Raw genomic sequence first — 24116 nt, forward strand, 5'->3', positions numbered from 1 at the left:
ATACATAAAATCAGATCACTTGTTATCTACTGTGAAACCAGTGCGTTATTATTCATAATCATTTCAGCACATCCATGTTCTTGAGTGTCCAAACCAACAGTGTGAATCCACTAGTGAATGGAATTGGTCTCAAACAATACACACAAGTTTGTGGACACATCACATCAGGCATTAGTGCCCAAGCATCTGTCACACACACAAACACACTAAACCAATGAGCGTCTACTGGGAGAAATAGTGAGGTTGTCATGGAAACGGTATGACCTCATGTGGTAATTAAAATAATGTAAATGTCCATATACATTTAGTAGCTAAATGTAGCAGAGGAGTCACTCAGGCTCAGCCAAAATGTATTGTGCTGTTGTATTTAGCACCGTGTCCCATTTTGTATTTATTTCAGGATAGTTTATTGTGAGAATTATTAATTTTTTTAAGTATTCACTCTTTACAGGAAAGAAAATGAAGCATAAACTGGGAAACCATTATTTGATTATTTCCCTTTTCAATACAAAATAGTGTGTTCTAAATATTGCTTTCATAAAATTATTGCTACACAATAAAAACAAAGCACCTGAGGTCGTGGTCTATTGTGAAAATATTCACTTTGCTGGATTTACAGTATGCATTTACCTTAAAAGTTGTAATGGGGATCTTTTATTTTTTACTAAACTACACCAAATCCTTAAATATAATATATGAAATATTCTGAACATGTGAACACGTTTTATATACAGTTATAGTTTTATATTAACTTGCGTATAACTATTATTATAGTTCCCTGTGACTCCTATATCAGGTTAGATGATTGCATACACGGGCATGTACTCTGTCTCTATAATATTTAGAAAGGCACTGCTCTCGTTTTCTAGGCCATGAGAGTGTCTGTCCTGGCAGAGTAATTCAATTGATTTATGTTCACTCAGACAGTCTATCACCATTTATTAACAGGATGCTGGTCCTGGGAGACTTTTGGAGATGAGTATATTAGCACTGGCACACACAATACACAGAGACTGACTGAGCAGGAAGGAGAATTTTTACCAAAAAAAAAAAAAAGACTTCAATATTGATCTGTTTCTCACCTACACATATCTTATAACTTCTGAAGACAAGGATTAACCCACTAGACAAAATGGAATATGCGATCAGCCTCCATTGTGCGCCGCACTAGCTCCAATGTTTACCTCTCACGGTATCGCCAAAAGGTGGATCTGTTACATACAACAGTGGAAAAAGAAACCTTAACCGTGCCAGCAGGCCCAGATCGACACGGAATGGTTTTGCGATGTTGGCCTGATGGTGGAAAAGAGGCTAATGTGATTGTCGTGGATTTAGCAGAAAATCCTGTTTTCCTTGCCAATCATTTAGATGCTCTATTACTATTGTCATCATATGTTTGTATATCTATAATCTCAGTTATATATCTGCACACTCTCAGTTTAATCAATGTCTTTGTGTTAAACTGCAGTTATTAGAATGTGTTGAATTTTATTCCAATAAACTGAAGTTAGTTAAAGACCTTCATTCTGGCATTGTAAATGCAGTTAATGCAGTAATATTCTGTTTTTGTTATTTACCTGTACATTAATTAAGTTGTATTATACAAAAAAGAATGGCCAGAATATTCTTAAAAAATCCCTCCTTTGTAAACAACAGAAAAGAGAAAGGGTATGTGTAAAGGGATTAATGGAAAGAAAGAGGCGAGAACCGGCTTGACAATATAAATAACTGTTTAATAATAAACTGACACAAACACACACAGGTGTCAGGCAGCTGCCCGTAAATCTCTCTCTCTGTCTCACTGCTGTCTCCGGTCGGTCTTTATTCCTGTCGGAGAATTGATTAGCCTGATTAGGGGCCGGTGTGTAACATCATGACCCGGCCACGCCCTCCGCCCTGCCACAGTTTGGAACTATGCTAGGGAGCATAAATAATTATATATAGTGTTTAACTGTTGCAATAAAATTAAGATTTATTATGTTTTCATTAAACATGTCTTTACATGTCTTTTATAAGTTATGAAACACCTTAAGAGAAATATTCACATTAGTTCAATAATATCTAAATTATACATAACTATTAATTAAACATTCACATCTAATACTCGATTTCCATTTGCTTCTAATTACGAACATGTGCACATTTAGCTTTGTGCAACCTCTAATCCTGGAGTTTGGTTGCTTGACCCTATTCAACTTCGTAGCTTTGGCTTTGCTATTTGCATGGCTTGCAAAAATTTTGTTGAGAGAGAGAGAGAGAGAGAGAGAGAGAGAGAGAGAGCGTGCATGTCTTGGCTTGCCTCGAGGTTGATTAATGGCATTGTGTACGATGAGGAAGAGAGGGAAATATTTATATGACAGTATTCCATGACAATGTTTAGAGGCCAGAGAAAAAAGAAAAACAATTTCCCTCTCTTCTTAGAGCAGTATTTCCCAATCGTTTTTGTCTTAGGTACCCCCACATTTCCATCACAGAGCCTTTTAAACTCTTATAATAATGGATATCAATTAGCATTGAATATTAAATTGGAGATTATTACAATGATTGTGTTTTAAACTACAAACAACCGATACTGCAAGTGAAAAACACTCACCAATTAGTGTCCTCACAAACAAGCAGTTTGAGAAATATATATTCTCAAATATATATACAGAGCTTCACTTTTAGCACATTTGCCTTCTTCCAGAATATATTAAATTCATTATTTTCCTCAAAATTCTACAAACAATACCCCATAATGACAACGTGAATGAAGTTTGTTTGAAATCTTTACAAATGTATTAAAAATTAAAAAGAAATCACATGCACATAAGTATTCACAGCCTTTGCCATGACACTCAAAATTGAGCTCAGGTGCATCCTGTTTCCACTGATCATCCTTGAGATGTTTCTACAACTTGATTGGAGTCCACCTGTGGTAAATTCAGTTGATTGGACATGATTTAGAAAGGCACACACCTGTCTATATAAGGTCCCACAGTTAACAGTGCATGTCAGAGCACAAACCAAGCCATGACATCCAAGGAATAGTCTGTAGACCTCCAAGACAGGATTGAATCAAGGCACAGATCTGGGGAAGGATACAGAAACATTTCTGCAGAATTGAAGGTTCCAATGAGCACAGTGGCCTCCATCCGTAAATAGTTTGGAACCACCAGGACTCTTCCTAGAGCTGGCCGCCCAACCAAACTGAGCTAATAAGAGCTACCAAGAACCAGATGGTCACTCTGACAGAGCTCCAGCATTTCTCTGTGGAGAGGGGAGAACCTTCCAGAAGAACAACCAGCACTCCACCAATCAGGCCTGTATGGCAGATTGGCCAGACGGAAGCCACTCCTCAGCACATGACAGCCCGTCTGGAGTTTTCCAAAAGGCACCTGAAGGACTCTCAGACCATGAGAAACAAAATTCTCTGGTCTGATGAAACAAATATTGAATCTTTTGGCCTGAATAGCAAGCATAATATCTGGAGGAAACCTCATCAACTGGCCAATACCATCCCTATAATGAAGCATGGTGGTGGCATCATTGTGCTGTGGGGATGTTTTTCAGCAGCAGGAACTGGAAGACTATCAGGATCGAGGGAAAGATGAATGCAGCAATGTACAGAGACATCCTTGATGAAAACCTGCTCCAGAGCACCCTGTACCTCAGACTGGGGCGAAGTTTCATCTTCCAACAGGACAACGACCCTAAGCACACAGCCAAGATAACAAAGGAGTGGCTACGGGACAACTCTGTGAATGTCCTGGAGTGGCCCAGCCAGAGCCCAGACTTGAACCTGATTGAACATCTCTGGAGAGATTTAAAATTGGCTGTGCACTGACACTCCCCATTCAACCTGATGTAGCTTGAGAGGTCCTGCAAAGAAGAATGGGAGAAGCAACCCAAAAATAGGTGTGCCAAGCGTGTAGCATCATACCTAAATGATGCAAGTGCCTAAATGCTTAATAACTGTTATTAGAAGAAATGGTGATGTTTCACAGTGGTAAACACTCAACTGTCCCAACTTTTTAGGAGTTTAATCTGTACATTTAAAAAAAAAAATCATAATAATGAAATTCACAAGGAAAAACACCATATAATGTGTAATTGTAGTGCTTTCAAAATAGCAAAAGGTGAATATATATATATATATCACACGAGTGTGACCCTACATCAGCACTGCTGTAATTTGGCCACAGGAAAAACTGGGTATGGTCATAAAAACACATTTGTGCATGGAACTACTTTATTACGCAACAGATCAGAATCTGCCATTTCTGGTTCAAACCAAATTGTGTGTTCAATCCTTCGTTAGTAATTCAAAAATGTCACTTCAGAAATAGTATCACGGGCTGTGCTGTTTCTACTAAGTTATTGGATAAACAAGGATGGATTTGTGTGTGTGTGTGTGTGTGTGTGTGTGTGTGTGTGTGTGTGTGTGTGTGCGTGTATTTATCACTTTGTGGGGACCAAATGTCCCCATAAGGATAGTAAAACCCGAATTTTTTGACCTTGTGGGGACATTTTGTCGGTCCCCATGAGGAAAACAGCTTATAAATCATACTAAATTATGTTTTTTGAAAATGTAAAATGCAGAAAGTTTTCTGTGAGGGTTAGGTTTAGGGGTAGGGTTAGGTTTAGGGTATAGAATATAAAGTTTGTACAGTATAAAAACCATTATGTCTATGGAAAGTCCCCATAAAACATGGAAACACAACTGTGTGTGTGTGTGTGTGTGTGTGTGAGAGAGAGAGAACTAAGTAGCTGCACCAAAAATGAGCTCCTGAATACAACTCAAATTTGGACCTAAAAAAGTGAGACATTTTGCAAAATAACTTTCAACAAATCTTCAGAAAGGACCCTAAAGAAGAGATAGAAACATTAATCAACAAAAACAGAAGAGGAAATATCATTTTGGGGTATATTTCTCAAATCAAAACAACTGGCTAGTCATTAACTGCCAGCTACCATCTGCCATTGTTGCCAGCATTCCAAAGGAGAAATTGCTCTAAAGAAGCTAACAGAAAAAGCTAACAAAGGAATTAAAAGAACAAAATCCACCTGCTTCATCAAGGATCCTTGTTGGTAATGTTAATAAATAGTAATAATAACATTAACATTAATAAACTTGATAAGATATATATATATAATTCCATGTTTGTAGTCTACAAAGGCTAATAAGGTAAATAATTAGCCTAGTCCTCTTTTAAAATAAACAATTGATCACCTTGAAAACCAGCCAACAGACACTAAAGAAGAGCACAGCTGTCAGAGCAGAGAGCATGGAAGTTGAGTACCCTGCTAAATGTAAAAGTAGGGCAGCTAGGGAGAAACACGAGAAGACATTGCGTGGAAACCCAGAGGTCCTCTTCATTGACTACGCCCAGCAAAAAGAACAACTTCATTTTCTTCACAGATTCCATCGACATCTGGAAAGACATTCTATGCAGCAATTATGCACATGTAGTTAGTGAAGGCATCGGCTCAGGAGGCAGATTCAAGATCTGCAAAGATGAACACCCGGACAAAGATGACCCTCTGCTTACCATCACATACTACACCAAAGGCAAGCAAACCTGGAGTCTTTTGAAGAGGTATTCTCCCTGTTGAAAGCTAAAGTGAACACCAAGAGGGTAAATGTCCCCTCTGACAGTGAAGATGATTAGAGTCCAGCAGAGAACGCCAACACCTTTTCTATGTCTGCCCCTCCCACACCTACCAGACTTACCAACCAGCTAAAGGAGATTATGAACCTGCTAGAGATGGACTTTGCTGAATTCAGAGAGCAAACCCAGGCCAGGATGTCTGACTCCCCTATGAGTACTATCCAGCAGCTGAAAGAGGAGCTCAAGCAGTTCAAGAGAGAAAACCAGGCTTTGGCATCTGACCTCAGAGGAAGTCTAGAGGCACTCAAACAGGAGAACAGTGTGCTCCGTGCTCAGTTAGCCAAAGTGAAGGAGGATGCTGAAAAGAGAGAAAGGATCATCACCAGGCAAGTCCAACACCTCAAAGACCAACTCTTATCAATCCCCATTCTCCCAAACCCCTGCCTTTCAACCACACCCTCTCTGCTCTGCACCCAGCCAAACAACACCCTGGCTCCTCCTGATAAATCCACACAGCCAGCTGCCAACAGTCAGCTCTGCATCACAGCTTCCCTCTACCCAGCCTGAAGAACAAGACCCACAAGTAGTCCTGCTGGCTGACTCAAATGGGAAATACCTGGACACAAACAAGCTTTTTCCAGGAAAGAAAGTTCTGTCTAAATGCTGCATCTCAACAGGCCAGGCAATGAAGCTACTGAAAAAGGAGACTCTCAAGAATCCTGAATGCCTGGTGATTCATACAGCAACAAATGACCAACACAGGTTCCTTAAGGACACTGTAGAGGTGGTGAAAAAGATGGTGGAGCATGCCAGTAGGGAGTTCCCTGATACCTGCATTGTGGTCTCCACCTTGCTGCCTAGGACAGACACCCCTCACAATGTCATCCATGACATTAATATGTAGATCAGAAGAGGATGTGCCACCCTACCAAATGTCCACCTGACTCTCCACCCAACCATTGGCACCTGGGACCTACCAAAGAGAGGGTAAAAATATTTGCAAAAACCCTCAAAGTCGCAGTCCTTCCACACCCTCCTTAACTAAGAGCCTTAGAGGCCATCACAGACTTCCTCCTCCTACATATCACCGGCCCAGGATAATTCCCCCTGTGAGGAGACAACATTTCAGCCTGGACTCCAAGTTTCTCAAGTGCCCACCACCTCACCAATGTGAAGTGCAACCAGACGAGGCAACCTTCACCCACCTCACCCCCTACCACCAGCCCCCCTTACAGCATCAGCATCACAGATATGCAGCAGCACTTGCCCCTTGCACTCCTCTTCACCCGCAACAGCAGAGATATGCTGCAGCACCTGCCCCTGGACCCCTGCCTACCTGCAGCAGCAGAGATATGCTGCAGCACCTGCCCCTGGGCCCCCTGCCCACCTGCAGCAGCAGAGTCTGCAGCCCAGACTACTGCTATGGTCCCTCCCCCTACTACCTCTGAACTGGGAGACATCAGGGAGATGCTGCACACCCCGAGCGCCCAGCTTTTGTTCAGCTAAGATATACTCCGATCACTTTCCCATTTTGTTAGTAAAAGAACAACACAGGAATATATTATTAGTTAGGAGTAGGCCTAGTAATATTAGCATATGTATTTTTATTTAGTATTAGTAGTAATATTGATTATATATAGTACATGTATTTATGGAACTAATTTCATTATTATTCAGTATTGTATAGATAGTTGTGGTTATTTAAAAAATGTTGTCTCACTATACAGGTTCATTTTGATTGTTTATCAATGCGTTCATTTCATATAAGCTGCTGGAATATTCAGGGTCTCCGCTCCTCAACTTTTGATCTGAAGAGTAGACACCCTGAATTCATCCAATCTATCAAAGATGTTGATGTAATTGTGTTGGTAGAAGATCTTTGTCATCAGATCTCACCAATAAAAAAAGGTAAATCACACAATTTGGCTGAGATTAGATAAAACCCTGGGCATAACTGGCAGGGATCTATAGCTCTGTGCTATTTATATACCCCCAGTACATTCTTCATATTTTGAAGAAATAAAAGACACATTTGAAACCCTCCATTCAGAAATAGACTATTACCAGACCAAGGGAAATGTGCTTCTTACTGGAGATCTGAATGGATGAACAGGAATTGAACCTGACATCATTGACCCACATGGCAACAATCATGCGTTTGGTCAGTCTCCCGTTTACCACACCAACCGTCCCCAACCGGAACAACCTTGACTCTGAAATAAATCAAAGTGGCAGGGAGAGCCTTAGGCCTGTATAGAGTTAATGGTAGGCTCAGAGGGGAATCTTTAGGCAGATTCTCATACTCATCAGCTCTTGGTTCTAGTGTAGTAGACTATGCAATCACTGACATAGACCCCTCCACTATCAGTGCATTCACTGTCAGACAGCAATCGCCCCTTTCAGACCACAACCAAATAAATGTGTTCTTCAAATATCAGGTCAAACTAGTGACACAAAAAGGGAACCCAGTAAACTGCATAAAGTACCTACTTACAGATGGGCCCCAGACAGTGGAGACAAACTCATCATGGCCTTGAACTCACATGATCTGATAAATGACATATCGATATATGACCAAAACCATTATGTCCCTACTAGTGATGGTGTAAACGAGGCCACTGAGGAAATTAATATGATATTTCATTAGGTAGCTATGGAAGCTGGCTTTATGAAACAAAAACGGAGGCCTGTTAAAAGCCGAAAAATTGTTTGATGAAGAATGCAAGACCATCAGCAAAGATCTCAGAAAAATAGCAAATGAAAAACATCACCAACCAAACAAACCCGTCTTACCCATTAGTTACAATAACATTTTAAATAAATATAAACATACAATTAGAAACAAAAACAAAATTATACCCACAAGAAATTTGAAGATATTGATCAAATCAAAACAAATCAAAAGACCTTAATCAAAATCAATTCTGGGATATGTGGACCAACTTCAACAGAATGGAACAACAAGCATTACCCATCCAAAATGGTGGCATCTGGAGAGCCCATTTTGAAAGTCTGTACAAAGACATACCAATAAATGAAATGAATCCAGAACAAAGCATTATAAAAGAAACTCCAAAATTTGAAGAAACAACCAAAACCCCCTTGATTTCCCATTTACTTGGGAAGAATTGACCACCCATATAAATTCTCTCAGACCAAAGAAAGCTTGTGGTCCAGACAGCATCCAAATTGAAATGCTCAAATGCAGCACCCCAAAGATGAAGAGGGCAGTGTTGAAGTTGTTCAACATTGTATTACAGTCAGGATGCTTTCCTGACATCTGGTGCAAAGGACTAATTTCCCCCATTTATAAGAGCGGGGACAAATTAGACCCTAAAATCTACAGTGGCATCTGTGTCAGCAGTTGTCTAGGTAAGCTATTCGGCAGTATTCTTAACAAAAGAATACTTCATTTCCTTGACAAACACTCCACCTTGTCTAAAAATCAAATTGGCTTCCTTCCAAAACACTGCACCATGTATATACCCCTTCACACTTTAATTAACAAACATGTACACCACACAAAAATTTGTAAAATATTCACTTGTTTCAAGAAAGCTTTTCTATTTGGCATGACGGGCTATATTATAGACCTCTGCATTGTGATATAGGTGGCAAAATATATGATCTGATTAAATCAATATATTCAAAAAACAGGTGTGCTGTTAAAATTGGAGACAAAGAAACTGAATTCTTCACCCAGGGAAGAGGTGTCCATCAGGGTTGCAATTTAAATCCAACTTTATTTAATGTATATATAAATTAACTTGCTGTTCAGTTGGATCAATGTGCTTCTCATCCTCTCCCCCTCCTAGATGGAGAGGTGAAGTATCTGCTTTATGCTGATGACCTTGTTCTACTGTCTCCTACAGGACTACAACTGCAGCTGGACATAGTCGAAAAATACTGTCAAAACTGGGCCCTAGCAGTAAACATGACGAAAACTAATGTCATGATTTTTCAAAAACAGCCCAAGTGTCAAGAAAACAAATACCAGTTTACTATGAATAATCATAAAATTGAACACAGCATGAGTTATACCTACCTTGGTATAACAATAACAGCATCAGGGAGTTTCAACATGGCAGTGAATGCACTCAAAGAAAAAGCTCGAAGAGCCCTAAACACAATTAAGAGAACATTTTATAATCTCTAAATTCCAATTAAAATCTGGCTGAAAATATTTTATAGTGTCATCCAACCTATTGCGCTGTATAGTAGTGAAGTATGGGGTCCACTCAGTCATCACAGCTGTACACGTTGGGACGAACACCCAACAGAATCTTTACATGCAGAATTCTGCAGATACATCTTACATGTACACAGAAATACACCAACAAATGCATGTAGAGCAGAATTAGGCAGATACCCTCTGATATTTAGCATTCAAAGGAGAGCACTTAAATTCTTTATTTACCTTAAATCTAGCCCCCGAGACACCCTTAAATCCAAAGCCCTCCAAATCCAAGAGCTGAGCCCAGAAAAGAGTCCCCTACATCAGTTGGTGCTGAGACTAATTGTCCCCTCTCAAACACACTTTGACCAGTCTCACAACTACACTGTTTTCCAAACACCAATCAGAGTAAAGCAAATTATAACGCAATGCAAAGAAACCTATTTGGAACATTGGAAAGAAGAAACTAAAAGTCAATGTCGATTAGAATGTTATCTGGCCCTAAAAACAGAGTATGAGTTGGCAAAATATCTCTTTACTGTCAGAGATAGAAAACAGAGACAGACCCTTACCAAATACAGGCTCAGTGACCAAACATTGGCAATTGAAACAGGAAGACACAAAAAATCATGGCAACTAAAAAAAACATATGTGGTCAATGTTGGACAGGTGAGGTCGAGACCGAAATGAACTTCCTCCTAAAATGTGAAACATTCAGAGAAATAAGGAATGTTTACTAAACAAGTTTAACTCTGAAACTTCAGACTTTAAAAACCTAAATGACCTCTCCTAATTACAAATACTCCTAGGAGGAGACAGGGCACATATTGCTGCCCAATATGCATCAACATTATTACTAATAATTATATTATATACTGACCAAGTTATTGGACAAAATGTACTTTGATTTTATTGTATCTATATGATGCTTTGGCAACATGGTTCTTGAAACTTTCATGCCAATAAAGCCCATTGAATTGAATTGAGAGAGAGAGAGAAAGAGAGAGATGGAGCGTGTGCAATCACCTGTTGCCACACCCAAGCAGAGATGCTGTCAGCTTTCTGAAGGTCAGCTTTCTCAGTGGAAAAATAGCCGTACAAGCGGGGGTATTTCTCCCTATTTCGCTACATTCACTATAGAAAGTGCAATCTTCTCCACCATTTTGAACAGCAGTTCCACTCCAATGTGGACATTCCAGTAAGAGGTAAAAGCCTTGAGTTCTGTAATTAATCAGTCTGTTGTGTTTCTCAGCTGTGATGAGCCTTAATGCTGAAGTTGATAGTTTAAAGATATTTTCTAGCTTCAGTAGTGTTGTAGTAATAAAAGCAATCATGGAGCGCAGTTGTATGTAAACACTGACTGATGCGGATTCACTTCACGTCACTTAACTGACTCAGGATGCTGACACAGAAAAATTATATTTTGCCACCACCTGCTGGCTAACATATCTAAAAAAGGAAAAAAGACAGCGTACTGGACATGTGTGTAAGAGACACAAATACAGTAGCTCTTAACACATCTGCACTGCTATTGCACTTTAGTTTAGAACAGCACGAACACAAGCAGAGTGATACACACAGTGAAGCATCCGAGTCCTGATGGTGTCAGAACATCAGTGCTCATGGAAAGTCTCTCATCCAATCAGATTCGAGGACCAGAACTAACTGTTGTATGTGTGTGTGTGTGTGTGTATATATATATATATATATATATATATATATATATACACACACACACACACACACACACACACACACACACACACACAGAGTACGGTGCAAAGGTTTTAGGGACTTGTGAAAAATGTTGCATAGTGAAGATGTCTTTATTAATGGCATAAATAGTTTTCATTAATCAATTAACATAATACAAAGTCCAGTAAACATAAAGCTAAATCAATATTTTGTATGGCCACCTTTGCCTTTAAAACAGCAGCAATTTTCCAAGAGTGGTGGTGGCGTAGTGGGCTAAAGCACTAAACTGGTAAGCAGAAGGTTGTCGGTTCGATCCCCACAGCCACCACCATTGTGTCCTTGAGCAAGGCACTTAACTCCAGGTTGCTCCGGGGGGATTGTCCCTGTAATAAGGGCTCTGTAAGTCACGTTGGATAAAAACGTCTGCCAAATGCATAAATGTAAATGTAGGTAGACCTGGACACGGTTTTTCTTGGTTGTTGGCAGACAGGTTGTTCCAAGCTTCTTGGAGAATTCATCAAAGTTCTTCTATATATTTAGGCTCTAAAATTAAATCTAAATTGCTACTGTCTCTTCTTGTAATCCCAGATTGACTCGATGTTCAGTGGGGGGCTCTGTGGGGAACATCCCTGTTCTTCTTTTCTAATCTTTTGGGAGTCTAAAACATATTTTTACTATTGAAACAATAAAGCTGAAGATATAAATAACCGTCTTAAGACAAATGTTTTTGTGAAAATGTTTAAGTGTCTAAAACTTTTGAACAGTACACACACACACACATATGTTTCACTACAAGTGTCAATCACTCACATAGACCTAAAAATTATACGTTATCTTTCCTTAAAAAGTAAGTTACTATAGTGTGTTAATCATGATAATTATTTACCTTAAAAATCATTTTTGACAGCACTAATATTAAAGGTACAGTTCACCAAAAAATTATAATTCTCCCATTACTTATTCACCCTCATGACATCCCAGATGTGTATGAATCTCTTTCTTCTGAAGAAAACAAATGAAGAATTTTAGAAGAATATTTCAGCTCTGTTAGGCCATACAATGCAAGGAATGGTGGCCAGAACTCTGTAGCTCCAAAAAACACAAAGGAAGCATAAAAGTAATCCATACAACATCAGTGGTTAAATCTTAATATTTTTATGTATTTTCATACATGCAGCCTGCTCTGTCTTAATAAAGATCTAATTATTATATTTTACAAGCAATTATAATTTCATCTTACCTAGGAATGTGCACGAGTAGTCGAATATTCATTCTGCAATAATTAATCAAATAGTAAAAATACTATTCGCATTTTGCAAAATTTTGCTTTGCTGGACATATATACAGTGAGATACATGTTAAATTCTGAACACAAAGTAAAACTGCCAGTTATAACAGAATGCACTGGGTGGCGCTGTTGAGTGTGGAGACAAGTTGATCACATTTGTTGAGCAAACAGTTCTGTCACTCAGTATGTTCCGATGGACACCAGAAAAGCGTGTTGTTGTGAGAATGTGGCTTACTGTGAGAAATCTGGGTTCCTGTTTAAATATACTGGATAAGCGGTGTACACTTTACTCTTGTATATGTGCAGCTTGTCAGAAAGCAGCATCCCCGTAGCAACGTAATCCCTGTGACGCTTCTGTAAACAACAAACATGGCATCCGAGATAGACTATGCTAGCTGAGGTAAGGGACATTCCATCATTTAAACTGGTGTGTATAAAGGAGTATAGTTTATGGATATGCTTGTTTTTCTCAACAAAAACATGACGAGATACCTGTACATGTCATTCTGTTTGTTAATTGCGTCAGTCTACTTCATTAGCGGTCTGTTTTTCTTCACTTTGCGTGAGCTTAAACGCTTTCATTCTATTCTTGTTTTGTTTTCACACATTGCTTGTTTAAATAAAAAAAAATTAAAAAACAGGACATGATATAAGCTTGTTTTGAATATAATTAGAAGCTTGTTTTTTTTAATGGTGTCGCAACCTTTATGACCAAAATTTTTTTGATTTGACAACGTCAAAGTTCTCATTAATTACATTCATTTAAATAATAGAATATTCAAATATTTGCTTTTTATGAGCTTAAATATTCAAATACCAAATTATTGATGAATGCCAATTCCTAATCTTACCATACATGTGATTATGATGGTATCTTAACATAAGTTCCTGAGGCCCAGTTTTCTTTTTTTACAATTTCCCTTTTTTAAATGCCAATATAGTGTTTGGTGCATAAAATACATATGCAAAAACATTTTACTGAAAAAAATAAAATAAATAAAAACTCAAACATTTAGTATCTCTGAAAAGCCCAGGGAGTCCTCTGATAATGCCCCAAGATTTACCACTGTAGCATGTATGAGTTAAGAAAAACTTACAAAACTTACATTATCATCTTGAGGCACATCAATTCATTTTGTCCTATACAAAAATAAATTGATGGGCCTCAAGATGATAATGACCTTTAAAGCCTAATCAATCAATCAAATACGATACATGATAAATAAATACATTTAGCTACATTTTGTTCTTTTTACGATTCATTTTTATTGTTTTTCTGATGGTACTAAAACAGTATAATGTCAAAAAAGTAAAATTTTCTGACAATTTTATATGTCAGTCTATACAGGGTTAAAGTCATAATTTCTCTTTTATAGGTTCAACAAAGCAAAATCCATAAATTAGACAGCCTCAGTCCCCATTTTTTTTATTGTTTTGAAAAAAGGTGCACTGAATGTAAAATGTGACTGGGGAGAACATTCTGCCTATCATCTTCTTTTGTGTTCCACAGAAGAAACAAAGTGAAAAATTATTGGAAGAACACAAGGAGTAAATTATAACAGAATTGACATTATTAAGTGAATTATCCCTTTTAAGGAATATTCCATTTAAGTGCAGTATTGATGCATTTGTGGCATAATGTTGATTACTACAAACATTTATTTTGACTTGTAGCTCCTTTTCTTTAAAAAAAAAAAAAATAAATATCTGGGTTACAGTGAGGCATTTACAATGGAAGTTAAACCTTAAAATACTCAGAGGTATATGTACAGTACAGGCCCCATTTCCAGCAGCCATCACTCCAACACCTTATCCTTGAGTAATCATGCTAAATTGCTAATTTGGTTCTAGAAAATCACTTGCCATTATATCAAACACAGCTGAAAGCTATTTGTACTGTTAAATGAAGCTTAACATTGTCTTAGTGTTTGTTTTTGAGTTGCCACAGTCAATAATAAGGTCAATATTAGGTCAAATATTTAAAAAATGAAACAGCTTTCTCTAGAAACTCATCAGTCAGTCATTGTTTTGAGAAATGAAGACTATTCAATGCTTGAAACTGGCTCTAACAGGACAGAAAGAGATGTGGAAGGCCAGATGTACTAAAGAAGAGGATAATTACATCAGAGTCTCTAGTTTGAGAAATAGATACCTCACATGTCCTCCGCTGACAGCTTCATTGAATTCTACCCGCTCAACACCAGTTTCATGTCCAACAGTAAAGAGAAGACTCAGGGCTGCAGGCCTTATGGGAAGAATTGCAAAGAAAAAGGCACTTTTGAAATAGAAAAACAAAAAGAAAAGGTTAGACTGGGCAAAGAAACACAGACATTGGACAACAGATAATTGGAAAAGAGTGTTATGGATCTGAAACACATTGAGCTTTTGTGCATAAGAAGTGCCCAACAAGACAGACACATCTATAGCAAGTGCTACAGGAAGTGTGAGGTGAAATGTCACCTGAGTATCTGGACAAACTGACAGCTAGAATGCCAAGGATCTGCAAAGCTGTCATTGCTGCACGTGGAGGATTTTTTGATGAGAACTCTTTGAAGTAGTTTAAGAAGTTCTCAATTTTCTTTTCTTTACTTTTTTTCAAATTGTAATAGTAATTTTTCACATCATTAATGTCCTGACTATACATTGTGATAAGTTGAATGCCACTTTAGTGAATTGAATTACCAATATCTTTCCAATAAGAGCAAAATCTTTACATTATTCCAAACTGTTGGCCACCAGTGTAAGTTCATTTATAAAAGTATAAACATCACATTTCTGCCTTTAAACACTCCAAAAATTGGCCCCATTCACTTCCATTGTAAGTGCCTCACCATAACTTTGATTTTGTTTTTTTAAGAAAAGTTGAGATGAGTCGCGAGACATTTTTTTGTAGTAATCAACGTTATGGCACAAATTAAATCTAAATTAAAATTATTGTATTAAATCCCAGCTATTCCTTTAAAAGTACTCCCAGGTTGGGAATCATTTACACAAAGTGAGCACAAGCATGTTTATTTTTCAGGAATTATTCCTCCATTTCACACTGCTTTTCTTATGCTGTGAAACAACTGAATGTTGTCTTGTAATGGCAGGTTGAGAGTGAGAGAGGGCCGAGCACTGGGGCACATCGGTTAAAAGCAGACATCTGAAGTCATGCCTCTCAACTGTACATATTTTGGCAGGAAATTGAGAGAATCTGAGGGATGTGTTGGGCTTCATAATTTCCGTTCACATATTAAACCCCAAAGCCAACCAAGACAATAATTGATGTAATTAAATGTTTTGAAATGAAATGAAACACAGATCGTATCTAGTCTAATGCAACCCTTTTTGACCTGGCAGCGAGTGTAAAATTTTCCCAGATGTCCTATCAGTAATAAAAATGCAGTCTTCTATAAAGCAAACATGTAAAAAAAACATGTAATTTATGAATAAATAATTATTCCATTCCACATACATATTCCAACAAATAAAAAATAAAAATAGCCAAAGCTATCCAATGGTTCATGATTCCACTTTTTACCCTTATTTAAAAAAATTAAATAAATAGTAAATAAACTAGACATTTCTGAAGAAATTATGAGTAGTGCTCACCCATGCAAAACTCACTGCAACAATTGGCAGATGCTAAGTCAAAAGAGCCCACCCCAAATTCTCGCCCCTATATAGGACTCGGATTCCTCCACCCAAATGTTTTATTTTTTTTTTTGCTTGGTTTATCACTCACCAGAAAAACCAGAAAAGTAATAGTACAGCTCTCCTCAACAAGCCACACAATTTGATGTACTGTATGAATCACATCCATAGCACAAATGATGCAGAACAAGTTACCCAACAAGGTTGCCTTAGCAAACACCACTAATATCACACAAATTGGAAAACAATTTAAACTGACCTCAGCATAGTCAACAGAGAACCTTCTCTGAGAATATGGTCTACATTCATCAGGCTAATGGCTTTCCAAAAAAGGCAAAACAAAGAGTGAGATTCATTGAGTTTAAGTTCTTGAGAATATGGGGATGGGGTGGCCATTATTCATGTTTGACCGTGTCACAGAAGATTGAAGAAAACATCTGCAAGATACAAAAATGCCCCCAATTATACAGTTCATTTTCATGTTTTTCTTTTCGTTTTTTTTTTTTTTAAAGAAAATAGTTGGATGTACAATCCAGATCTATTGTTCATGTGGGTGATGCAGGTTTGATCCAGCCTGCAATGTGCCCTGACCCCATTACCTCTTTATCTAAGAACATTCACAACGAAAAACCCATTTTTGGCATTGAATGCCGAACCACAAACAAGGGCATTTCCAGCAATGCTGCACTGGTGAACTTGTCAGTCAGTAAAGAGCAGAGAGCCAATCATAACAGTGGGTGTATAAAGTATTTAACGAGAAGCAGCACCAAAAGCAAGAGTTTCTGACAGAGAGTCAGAACGAGGGTAGAAAACTATTATGTTTTACAAATATGAATTGTTATTTTTTTATTTTTTTTATTTTTTTTTAAATCTTTACTAATATTATAAGTGAATAAGGAACATATTGAAACTATTAAAAAAAAGGCATGGCATGCCCCCTTTAAGATCAGCTTTTGCCATGGTGGAACAACAGTTTGAAGATAATACTGCTGAGCAAATTATTGAAAGTTAGCCATGTTTACAGCTAGCTACCTGAAGAAAATAACACATATGCTTTAAAGGTACAGCCATTCAGAGGTGAGAGCAAGTCACACATGTTCAAGTCACAAGCAAGTCTCAAGTTAAGTGCAGACAAATCAAACAAGTCATGTCAGTGACTCACCTCAAGCAAGTTAAATCATGTCCTGAAGAGTTTCAAGTCGAGTCAAGCCACAGAACTAAAATAAATAGGTTAATTTTTGAAATAAATATTTATTTTTGCTCTGAAAAGATATACTTATATATATATATATATATATATATATATATATCTTTACATAATTTTTTATATGAATTTTATAACAGTAATGTGTTATACTAATATAAATATATATATATATATATATATATATATATATATATAAAGTGGGCACTTAAAAATACTGTGAATACTTGTAGATACCTTATTATCCGATTTTCACATTGATCTAATAAAAATGCAGACGGGCTGAATGAAAATGCAAATTCGCTCTCTGACAGTAGGTGGCGCTTATGCAGCAGAAATATAGCCGTTCCCTATCGGTCACTCACTCAATGTTGTGTCGATGAGTTGACACTAGGGGTCGCTCCTGCGGAGCCCAGACATCTCTGGTCTTGAGAAAAGGCCAATGGAAATTGGCGTGTGGAAATTGCATGCCACTCCCCCGGATATACGGGTATAAAAGGAGTGACGATGATGAGCTATTGATTGCGGCATCAGAGAGCGTGTTCATCATATCTGATGCTGAGGACTCGGATGGACTCCCACCCTCGGGTGCGGCAGCTTGGTCGTAGGCCGACGCGGAGCTGACGGCCATGCTTGCACGGGCTCGACGATTGGTTCCTGGGGCCAGAGTGCCGCTCACGGCCACGCTCCACCCCTGTTCCTTTCTTCCCGGATGTATTACTATTAGTAATATTTCAGCTGGTGTTGTTGACCGATGCTTGAGTGATAGCAAATGGGGTCATTGGAGATGGTATATTTTGTATTTGGGGAGGTGGTTACATACAAGATTCTTTAATCACTTCATTATTATTTTGTTAGTTTAAAGTGCAATTTGAATTTAGAATTTCTTTTGTTTATGTTTTTCGTGTTTCAATAAATGTATTTAATTTTTAAAGCAAAATCAATCAAGCAAAAATATTCACCATACAATCAATCGATTGTCGCGATATTTTAAATGCGATTATCATTCAAATATTTTTTACATATCACCCAGCCCAAAAGTGAAATTACATTTTTCATGAACAATTGTAAAATGAAGTAATTTTATGGAGACTCGCACAAACACATGTACTCAATTCCATATTGCAACATGTTAATTTTTGCATATTTTCTATGGGCAATATAAACATTTTATTTTATTGAAAAACTTTGTTTTTGAAAATAGTAAATTATTCGTTTGTGGTATGGCTCTTTCGGAAAAAAGTGCATCAACCAAAAATGTTATAATTGGCTCCTTAGTGAAAAAAGGTTCCCGACCCCTGCATTATATGGAGGTAAGATGAAAAGAAAATGCCATTGATCCTTTTCTAAAGACAGTCAGTTCCCTTCAGGGATACTTTTATATAAAATAGTCATAAATGTATTGCATTCAAGGGCTTTAGTTAAAGTCTTCAGAAGTCATAATCACTTTGAGAGCACTTGGATTTCATCATGAGTCATTCTGTATATTCTATACTTGTCATGTTTTAAATAAAGTGTTGTGACTGCAAATCTGCCTGTTTATGTTTTTATATAGCCAACAAATGGTTATGGTATACTGTTGACTGTTGAGAAGGTTTGAGAAGGCACACACATTTAGGAGGCAATGTCGGGTCATTTCCAACCTGTCGCACTACAAAACATGAAATTAATTTACTGACAACCCTCAAACATTTGAACCGTAATTTTACATATGAATCTTTCTGGATAATGAAATGATAACGAAATGATTTACTTGCCTTTCCTTTTTGAAATGTCTGATGAAATTCGAGGTTGTGGTGTTTGTATCAGATAATTTTGCGTCGCATATTTTCGTACTTTTTTATTTATACGGTAATCAAAATCTTTATATCCAAAGGAGATTATTTTGGGAACTGGACAATCATGTCATTTTGATGCGTTGTAAACGCAGCGTTAACTGAGCAGATGCAGATAAGTGGTGCTGGTGGGCTTACATTGTCGCAATATTTTTTAAACACATTTCATTACTGTTTATAATAAGTTCAAGTCCAGTCTCGAGTCAAGTAATTTTCTTAATTTAGTCAAGCAAGTCACAAGTTAAAATTTTCAATAAAAGTTACATTTGCGACTCGATTCAGACTTGAGTCAGGTCATGTAACTCGAGTACCCCACCTCTGCAGCCATTTAAATATAACTCTTACGCCTCCTTGAGAACTGGGGTTTGTTATGGCCAGTTTGATTACCGCCACAGGCACTTTGAAAGCACAATACGTATTTCCATTGGGGCCACACCCTTGCACTGCATTGGCCAGTCTTTCAAACCAGCATATTCATACTTGCATGACATATGATTTTTTTCATGACACATTTGATATAACGCCTATTCTGCAACTTGACAGGAGCATTGAGACTCATTTCACATGCTAAGCGGTTTGCCAATCATAACAGAAGTAATTTACAAATAGATTTCTTAAAGGCACAGTAGCCACCTGTTTAATTCAAAGTGCCAGGTAGAGATAGAAAATGGTCACGTAAAATGTAATTATTATGGAAGAAACTTTATTCAATTTTGGTGGAAGAAACATTAAAATTATAATTGACTTCAGGGGAATAAAGTGTAGAGCAAAGTAAAGAGGGAAGTGGGGCACTTACAATGAATTAGGCCAACTCTGTCTGGGTAGAGGCCCATCGTGATCTCCGTCTGCAGTGGACAGGTTGTTGAGTCGAGTCCAGTTGTGTGTGCTGTTACAGTTGACTGACGGCAGATCTGCACTGGAGTTTACAACCACACTATTCCTCTTCTCCACTGCTAAAGGCAAAGCAGATAAGTTGATATTTTTATGAAGTTAATCGAATACACTAATATAAATTCTCAAGCCTCCACAGTGTTCATTTTTACAGTTCTTTCGTCCCGGTCATTTGAAGAGAATTTCAATTACGTTTATTTTGTCATGTAATTTTTTGTTCATTTTACTCTGACTGAAATAGCATACATATTTAACTTTTAACAAATTTTACTTGACGAAAATATTATTTTATTTTTCGATGTTTATCAAACTTTACCTAAATTTTATAACAAATGTATTTATTATTATTATTATTATTTATTTTAATTTTTAATTTAAATGTAAATTTATTTTTTTTAATTTTAAAGTAACAAACATATATGTGCACGATTTATCAAATGAGTGCTGGTATAATGAAGTTAAAAATGAATTACAGTTTAAAAGCTAGTTTTATTTATGCTTCACGGACTGTTTATAAGACTGTTTATTATATTGCATTCAGTGTGTTGCATTGCAATGGCAGCAGCAACATATTTCCATTGTGAGTAATACATTCTGACTGGCATGTAACTTTGGTGAGCTATCCCTAACACTTGGCCTGTGGCTAAAACATTGTCTGGTAGGTGTTGGTGATTTGCGATTCCTTGAAAAACTTTACTGTTGCTGACTCATGTCTTCAGACAATAAGGGCAAAAAACAATGGCGTCTAATCCTGGTGAACCATAAAATTTAATTGTCACATGCCCTGCAGAGGTTGGAAGCGAAATGTTTTTAAAGGAGTTGCGAGCAGGATGGCGTCTGGTGGAAGCAGTACAAACTTGAAACTTTTATAATTGGTGTTTGTAGCACAAATATGATGTATAGATGATTTATAGATGTAGAACTGAAAGTCGCCCTTAGCACTACCACAGTCACGAAGGACAGGAGGTACATTTTTTTGTTTGAATTGAAGCCTATTTTAAGGACCATTAACATATATTACACTGTATTGCTATTTTCATAATATTTAGGCACATTTTCCCCCCAAAATCTTCATTACTGCAATTTGTCCATCCATTTTTACATTATTTGAATTTTCATTATCTTCCTATGATGATTCTCATTAGATCCTTACTGTAATTCAATAAATTTGACCACATTTCATTAAAAAATATTACTGTAATACCATCACAAAAAACTGCATAAAATAAAGCCATTAAAACAAATACTATCATAATGTAGAAATACAGTTTCATTATTATATACAGTAATGAGAATTATAATTTTGATTATTATAATCATATAGTAATTATATATTATACTTTCTTGTGCTACATAGAAAATTAAATGTTTTAATGAATATTGCATTCTGTCATTGCAATACCATTGCATGTGATGGCAACTCACTTTAAAGCTTTAAAAAAAGGACACAAACGTATAATTTGGGTTGTTTCTCACCAAAACCTATTCTATGCCTTCAGCATACTTGTAATATGATGCACAAGTCACATGGACGACTTTTAATCCTCATGTACTGTTCGGTCATTTTTGAAAGAAATCAATATTGTTTCTTCAATAAAACTGGTTTCTTTTCAGACAGGTACGAGACTTGGTGACTTTTCATCTATCTGATATCTGAACACATATAAAGAGATTGGAGTTGATTCGATCAGCCTAAGTGGTAGGGAGAAGGTTTTTTTTTTTTTTTACACTTGTACTGTTCTCAGTCAAAAGTGGCCGCCAAAGGAAATGAATGGGAAACACTAAAACATTTAGTTTGGTTTTTCTCCATTATTTATTATATATATATATATATATATATATATATATATATATATATATATATATATATATATAAAATATATTAAAAAAAATACAAAACAGCAAAAAAATTTATGAGCTTATTACTTATTTTTGTCAGTTTATTACTTGTTATTCTACTAATTTCAGGTATGCAAAAACTGATAAAAATAAGCTAAAAAAAAATCAAACAACATGCTTAACTTTAACAAAAGTTGTCTTTGATAATGTTTAAATATATATTTAAATTCAGAACTTGACAAAATGAAGAAATCATCTTCTCTTCAACCAGGGATGAATAAGTAGCTTTCTGCGGCCATCTCGTGTGTATACTTCAAATGTCATTTGGTTTTTATTTTGAAAAAAACGGAAGGCACAGTTTGATTGAGACTTTAAGCTTTGAAACAGTACATCATTTATGATGAAAATATTCATAAAAAAATTCCCCAAATATCCCAAAATTCAATGATTTAATTTAGTTATATATCTTTCATAACAGTTATATAAAAATACACGTTTATTGTTTCCTGTCACTTTTGACCGGGAACAACTGGAACATGATTTAATGATGAACAGTGCATAATGGTTCAGATACTTTGGGTCATTTTTAAAGTGAGGTGCTCTCAACTGCCATTGTATTAAATAGATGGGCTTTGATATTCTTTAAATATCTCCTTCTGTGCAACATGAACAACATCAGGGTAAATTATGACAGAAATGTTATTTTCAGGTGAACTTTTCCTTTAATAATTATCAAAGTGTATCAAGTATATTAAAATAAAGCATTTGCTGGTGTACCTCTCTCTTTCTCTGTGAATATGGGGGTGTGGAAGAGTGTGAGGGGTCTCTCGCTGCAGGACGGGGCCTTGCTGTCTGCACTCCTCCTCCTGGGCAGATTAAGAAGGGAGTTGCCCTGCCCTCCTCCAGACACCGGCATGTCTTTGAAGATCTGCACAGTGGAAAGATACTTCAAATCAACATGGAGCTGGGGTGTCTCTACAAAAATAGTCCTGATTTGTTTAGTATCTCGTCATAGGAATGCTGAAAGAACATTAGAGGAATAGCTCTTCCGAATATTTAAATTCTGTCATTATTTACTCACCCTATAACTCCAAACTTATATACATTTTTTCCACCGTGGACCCCAAATAATAAAGCTCTCTTTTAAACTTCAAAAAGCACCAGAAAAGTACAATATGACTCGAGCGATATATTCAAAGATTTATGAAGCAATGGTACATGTGTAACAGCTGAAAATCGTTCTCTCTGTTCTAGTTCTCAAATATCTTTAGCATGTGTTTTAATTCAAATATGTTGCATGATGGCACTTAGCACCAGGGGCCTGTACCATGAAGCACATTGTACAAACTTGATTGGTACCATGATGCTGCTCGTCAGCTCAGGCTTTGATACAGAGTTTAAGATTGGTTCACACGTGCGTGTACATGAATGAGTGACATTTGCAGCGAACAGCCAATCACGTGAAACAGAGAGCAAGAGTACAGATTCACTTCCCGGCGGGATTCACCTCTCCGCTAAAGGTGTCATTATGAATAATTTAAAAACATTTAAACAGCACAACAAGAGATTGTTATAAAAATGTGAATAATTCAAACTCTTCAAACACTCACAAGATCTTACCATGAAATCATGAAGAATAAAAACTCATGATTTACACAACACAAAGGGTCACCGTCCAATTATGAAGAAAAAAAGTGAGTATCATGTAGATACTGGGGGAATAGTTATAGGGGACAATTTGCCAACTAATGCAAATAATTTTGAGACATCAAGATGCTTTTTTTGAGTAACACATTAAGATGATGCTTACTCAAAATAACTACTTCAGAAAAAAGTCAAACATTTCCTGTTAATTTCAAACACATTTAGCATTTTATTACACCTCATGTATTCTATAAACAAACTCATCTCAATTATGATTGTATGAGTCAATGCAAGCCCACTTTGAACATTTTTCATAACA

The 24116-nt window shown here is 36.8% G+C and overlaps 1 protein-coding gene across 3 annotated transcripts in view; it reads right to left on the reverse strand.

Annotated features, from left to right (window-relative positions):
• The window catches only part of LOC127624565 (rho GTPase-activating protein 26-like), a 171359-nt gene that overhangs the window by 4714 nt on the left and 142529 nt on the right, over positions 1-24116 (reverse strand). Inside the window, exons 19-21 of one of the 3 annotated variants that reach the window (XM_052099346.1) lie at positions 22931-23081; positions 20220-20373; positions 14901-14993 (exon numbers count right to left, since the gene is read on the reverse strand). In XM_052099346.1, coding sequence (XP_051955306.1) covers positions 14901-14993; positions 20220-20373; positions 22931-23081 — 398 coding nt within the window. Of the gene's footprint in view, positions 1-14900; positions 14994-20219; positions 20377-22930; positions 23082-24116 lie in introns of all 3 variants that reach the window. The other 2 variants (XM_052099345.1, XM_052099347.1) reach the window with 2 other exon arrangements.

Source organism: Xyrauchen texanus, chromosome 31 (genome assembly GCF_025860055.1).
Source record: "Xyrauchen texanus isolate HMW12.3.18 chromosome 31, RBS_HiC_50CHRs, whole genome shotgun sequence".
Lineage (NCBI taxonomy): Eukaryota > Metazoa > Chordata > Actinopteri > Cypriniformes > Catostomidae > Xyrauchen > Xyrauchen texanus.